Here is a 6,302-nt window from a genome sequence, read left to right on the forward strand (position 1 = left end):
GTCAGATGAGAGGAAGTTAAGGTGCCTCCAGATGCAAGAGTCATGGTCCTGGTACCTAGCCTGTGAGGGTGTGGCTCTGATGTTAGGCAGAGCAGGATCTGCACATTAAGGGTGTCACTGGGTGAGTGAAGGTTAGGGCTGCCCATGCTTCTGGTCACCAGGAGGCTGTAGGGAAGAAGGGAGGATCCCATCTTCCATTTCATCAGCCTCCTGTGTGCCTGGCTACTGTCTGGATGGATTGCTGTTTGCAAAAGTTCAAGATGATCTTGCGATATCAGGCTAGCTGACAAGTCACCAGTCTATTTACCATCCCACTTTCATTCAGCTTCTTCTAGTCAACATTCGATCTACTTCTCTATTCTTTCCTCGGAGTTCCAGGATTACTATCTATCGGTTTCCTTTGATCTCTCTTGTCATTGTTGTAGTGAGTCTGTGTAGCATGTCTTCCCAGCTCACCATCTTGCTGGAAGTCCACCCGTAAAGTTTTCTAGGTGGTCATCTTTACTAGAGGAGATCACCAACTTTCTCCTATGGAGCTACTGGCTAGGTTTATTTTGGTTAGCAGTTGAGCACTTAATCTTTTCACCAGCAATATTAATGCAAAATGCAATGAAGATAGTCTAACCAACTGGAAAGCATGTTATGGTCTAAACTCCAGCCCTGTGAAGCCTTCCCATCTCCACTTCACTGATCAGAAAGCTGAGGAATCCAAGAGGTGACTTGGTCTCTCAAGGTCTCATAGCTAATGAGAGCTCAGACCTCTATTCTTCATAATATGTAATAGTTCAAGAAACCAGGTAACTTTCCATGAAGTCACTTTGTAATTATTCCTTAGGGCTTTAGGACTCTTTCATTTAACAAAGCTCCTTCTAGTGTGTTCTTTACCTCTGACCAGCCTATGAAGAAAGCAGGTTGCTTCTGTTTTGCAGGTGAAACTATGGAGGCAAAGAGAGGATCTGAGTAGCAGAGCAAGGCCACTCCAGTAGTAAGTTTAGGAAGCAGGGTTGGCATCCTCTGTCCTGATTCTTGGTAAGAGGCAGAGCCAAGAGTTGAGAAGTGGAAGATGGTACCAAAGGGATACTGAAGGGAAGTGTCAGGGTGTGGGAGAGCTAGAAACAATTCTTGTGGAAACAGGGAAGTTGGAAGAGGCAGCAAATGGGTGGGCCTCTAACCAAGACCGCTGACAACTTGAAAGAAAAAAATTCTGAAGGAAAGGAAGTATTTTAAAGTTGCACAACAAATGATTAAAACAGATTTAAAAAAAAAAACACAGGAAAAGGAATGGCTCAGCACAAAATAATCTATTCAAAGTGGTTATTTTGTCATTTGCAATTTGTATTTCTCTTGGAGACAGAGTCGTTGGAGTGAAGTGACCTAAATAAAAGTCTTTCTTATTAAAAAACAGGAGCTTTTTTTAGGCCACAAAAGAGTAAGGCAAGAACCGTCCAAAGTCTGGGGGAGGGATGCACAATAACTCGTGCTGCTTACTGTTTCTTGGTCACACAGCTACTCCCACACGAGTTACACTTTGACTTATCAGTCCACTGATAACAATTATGGCATGATTCTCCTTTTGAAACTTACCCAGATACTAAAAAGTTATAATGACTACTGCCATTTATTGAGTGACTATTATCTACCAGTCATTGACACTGCTATGCATATATTATCTCTAATTCCCATGAGAACACTGCAAAGGATTTATTATTTTCTTTGTTCCACTTATGAGGGAATGTCCTCAGAGAGGTGGAGCAACCTACCTAAGGTTACTCAGCTATTATGCAGTTGAGCTGGTCTGTCTGACTCCCTGACTTGTGAGCTCTTTTATTTGACCACATAGCAAGTTATCTGTGCGTGACTTTGGACGATTTATATATACCCCCTGAGACTCAGAAATTTCTGAATCTCAGTTCCTTCAAGGAGTTCCTCTATCATCAAATCAGCAAACACTGAAACTACGCTATACTGCTGATTTAATCATCTTTTCAATGGAAAAATAAGGTTCAGGAGATCAATTCTAGAGACTCTAAATTAAGTTTGCCTTTCTCATAAAACTTTATCCATAATATGCTTAGTTTTTCTGATTATATTATAGAGAAAATCATAAAGGACAATTTCTAAGTAGTATCCTGGTAGATGCTGTCAATCTGAGCTGAGCAAGAGCCCTGGTCTCCAATACGAAGTGTCACAGAGTGATCGATGTATCTTCTCAACTCTTTAAAGCGATGTTAAGATATTTGAAGAGACCCAAACCAAACACCAAACTCACTGGGATCCTGTTAATTCTGACTCACAGAACCTGGTAAACCATAAATTAGCATCTTTTGAGGGCAGATCTCTAAGGCTCAAAAACACACCACATTCACTGCCATCTAGTCATTGGTAGCATAGAAGGTTATGAGTTGGGCTGCTAACCACAAGGTCAGCAGTTCAAAACCATCAAGGGCTTTGAGAGAGGAAGATGAGGCTTTCTGCTCCTATTATTCTCTTATTAAATGACTTCTCAGAATCTCCCAGAATCTACTCTGTTCTATTGGTTGATATGAGTAAGCGTCACTGGGGCAGTGTAGCATTTCAGATCCTTTGTACTATCAAGGATGGAGTTGTGGTGGCACTGACGGGAAAGTGTTGGGCTGTTAACCGTCAGGTAAGTGGTTCAAATCCACCAATCTTCAGGAGAAAGATGAGGCTTTCTGTAAAGATGTACAGTTTTGGAAACTCTACCCGGGGTCACTGGGAGTGGGAATTCTCCCCATGGCAGTGGCTTGGTTGGGGGTTGGTATTATTAAGAAGTATTGGTGACACAATGGGTGAGTGCTCCGCTGCTAACCGAAAGGTTAAACCCAACAGCTTCTCGGAGGGGGGAGAAGGTGTGACAGTCCAATTCTGTAAAGATTCCAGCTTTGGAAAGCCTATGGACAGTGCTGTTCTGTCCTACAGAGTCACTATGAATTGAAAGGGACTCAATGCCTACACATGTGATCTCAGGAAGGAAGTCTTTGGGTGGTGCGAATGGTCAGTGTACTTGGCTGTTAACCAAGAAGATGTTTCAGTTTACCCAGAGACACAAGTAAGAAAAGTTTGGCAAGCTACTTGGTAAAATCATCCATTGCATACCCTATGAAGCAGAGTTCTACTCTGACATCCCTGGGAACACCACGAGTCAGAATCAACTTGATGGCAATGGATAACTGGAATTGTTAGCACTCTTTGATTCCCTAACCGCCTCTTAATCTATTGATAAACACCTCTTGGCCTGGGCTCTGGGAATCTGCACTTAACAGGGACTCTAGGTGATTCTTAACACCTTTAACATTTAGGTGCATACCATGCAAAATATTAATGGAACACATTAGTCTTAATAATCACTTTATTTTCATTTTAACAGGTAAAATCTGGCAGCATCTTTGACAATTTTCTTCTTACGAATGATGAAGAGTTTGCTGAAGAGGTTGGAAACAAAACCTGGGGAATAAGAAAAGTAAGGAGCTCCCCCACTCTGACTTCCAGATGTGACTCTCCAGCTAGTTGCTCACAGTTTCTGCATTTTCTAAATCTGTTTACAATCATTGTCTCATTTACTGATAGCGTGACCTAGGGAGGTAGAAGGAACTCGCATTCTTTGCAGTAGACTCCGTAAGCACTGCAAAAATTAGCCCTTAAAAACTAAGGAAGGTAGAGACAATACTCTAATTTTTTAAATCTAGGAACTGAGATTCAGAGGTTTCTGAATTCAGAGGGTATATGTAAATCACCTGAGGTCATTCACAGCCAGTCTTTAACTTGTTGCTTTAGAATTTGAACCCAGAACTCATGCTGTTTCTGTTGTGTCCAGAAATGAAGCCACTGAGCCCGTTTCTGACATCGGTGGCTTAGAAGGAAGTTGATGGTGTTGTTTTCCCACCCCATGGCTCCTCCAGGAGTAATTCTTGGGTGGGGTGGTACTTGGAAGGACAAATGGTGACATCCTCCAGTCCAGACTTCCTGGTTCTGCAGGAAGACTCAGTCAAGTAGGTTTAGGACCAGTACTTGATTACCCAATAGGTTGAATCAGTACCCTACTAAACCAAGCCAAACTAAACCCACTGCCATCGAATCAGTGTACTAGCTAAGCAAGACTAAAAATCTACACCTGCTCCCCCGAGTCTATTCTGATTGATTGCTGCTGTGGTTGCTGGGTGCTGTTGAGTTGGTCCATCCCCTCGAGGGTCCTCCTCTTGTTTGTGATCCTCCCCTTTACCAAGCATGAGGTCCTTTTCCATGTTTCTCCTGAGAGCATGTCCGAAGTATCTGAGATGGTGTTTCACTAGCCGCACTTGAAAGGAGCATTCTGGTTATAGTTCTTCCAAGACAGATTTGTCCATCTGATAGCCCACAGCATCTCCAGTGTCCTTCACTCATATCACAATTTGAAGGCATCAGTTCCTGGGGTCTTTCATTTACCTAATGCAATGTGTCGTGTGATTTCTTGGCTGCTGCTGCCATGAACATTGATGGTGGGCCCAAGCAAGATGAAACTCTTGACAACGTCCATCTTTTCTCCGTTTATCATTATGTGCTCTACTGTTCCAGTGACGAAGATTTTGGATTTCTTTACACAGACTTGTAATCCGTAGTGAAGGTCCTGGATGTAATGGGAGGAACATGTAGAATAAAATTCAAATTCCTAAATCCAGCTAGACTGATTGGACTGATAGAGACTAGAAGATCCCCTAAGACTGTTGTCCTAAGATGCCCTTTGAACTTGGAACTCAAACCACTCCCAGAGGTTACCTTTCAGTCAAACAATAGATTGGTTTATAAGTAAACAATATGACCCATAAGTAATGTGCCCTTTTGAACAATCAACTATATGCGACCTAATGATCAACAGTTACCCCAAAGCAAAGATGAGCAGGCAAAGAGGAGCAAGGAAGTTGAATCAATGGGAACAGAATAAACAAAATAAAAATGAGAATGCTGAAACATTATGAAAATGGTAAATCAGCATCATGGAAAATTAGTATAAAAATTGTATACCTGATTTGATATACAAACTTTCTCTAAAACACGATATTTTTTAAAAGAATGGAAGAAATACAGTATACAAGAAGACAGTTGGCTTTCAATGGATGTAAAGACTGAGTATATAAGAATGAATGCAGATATGTGGGTAGATGTGGTAGAAGGGGAATGTGAGAATGCATTCTATAGGAAGTAGTGCAAGATAGATTTAGAAATGTAGAGAGCCTATTGGGGGTAATACCCGGGGGAGACAAAGTGCAGAGAGAGCAGGACTAGGCAGGAAAGTCTGATACCTATAAAATGAGAACAGGAAGGGAGCAGGCTGAAAACAGCTCTCAGAAAACCTTGCCATCCCGATGGAGCTACAGTGGGACTACAGAGACTGCTAGAGGAGGAATCCCATGTTGGAGAAGGCCATGTCCTCATATCCTGCACCATACTCCATTGTTGGTCCAAAGACTGGCCTGAGTACAAATGCTGAGGTGGACCCCCAGGACCACCCTGCAGTCAGGTCACTTCACTCCCCACAACTGAGTAGTAAGTTCTTCCTCTAAGGAGATCTGAGCAGTGAACAACCATGGCCGCCACGGAGTATGAGGGACATTTCTTTTAATTAAGAAATAAGAAATACTGCCAACCACTTAGAGTGAGATATGTTGGAAGTTTGAGAAGAGAGATGAGGTTAAAAAAAAAACTTATCCAAGAAGGAAAGTGAATCAAGCACAGAAATATCATAAACTCACTGACTTGCACCAACAATTCACTTGAGTTCAGCTATCATGAATTTACAATAAGATCAATCAGTCTGATCGCATAATATTCTTTAACTATTTTTCCACTAACGTACAGCCATGGAGAGTAGAGCTAAACTAGGGTTGAGGGTTTGAAAACTAAGGGAACGATGGGCAAGGGAATTGAGAGTGTTTACAAGGGAGTGACTATGATAGACAATAGAATCTAAGCTGGACAAAGAGAAAAGTGGTCGTCGAGTAAAAAAAGCTTCAAAAGATTGAAAGTCCTGGTGGAGTGGTGGAGCTGGTGGAAGTGTTAGTCTGTGTTTACCTTTGGCAAGAACAGTTTTGTTAAAGACTAGATGGAAGCAGATTGCAGTGAGCAGAGGAATGAGAGGGAAGAGAAGAAGTAGACAAGAATGATAGCCAGTAGACCAGAGGAGGTACACTGGTACAGATAGGAACTGAAAATAGAGGGAATCCAGGACGGATGAGCCCTATAGGACCAGTGGTGTGAGTGGCAAAACAGGGAGGGTAAAGGGAGAATGGGTAGGAAAGAGGGAACCG

The 6,302-nt window shown here is 42.2% G+C and overlaps 1 protein-coding gene across 1 annotated transcript in view; it reads left to right on the forward strand.

The window, feature by feature from the left end:
* LOC101661269 (calreticulin-like) overlaps window positions 1-6,302 on the forward strand; it is a 26,818-nt gene that overhangs the window by 18,389 nt on the left and 2,127 nt on the right. Inside the window, exon 8 of the mRNA XM_004699666.1 lies at window positions 3,389-3,481. Coding sequence (XP_004699723.1) covers window positions 3,389-3,481 — 93 coding nt within the window. The remainder of the gene's footprint in view (window positions 1-3,388; window positions 3,482-6,302) is intronic.

The sequence above is a fragment of the Echinops telfairi genome, unplaced genomic scaffold (genome assembly GCF_000313985.2).
Source record: "Echinops telfairi isolate 266 unplaced genomic scaffold, ASM31398v2 ScPeMD7_443;HRSCAF=831, whole genome shotgun sequence".
Taxonomy (NCBI): Eukaryota; Metazoa; Chordata; class Mammalia; order Afrosoricida; family Tenrecidae; genus Echinops; species Echinops telfairi.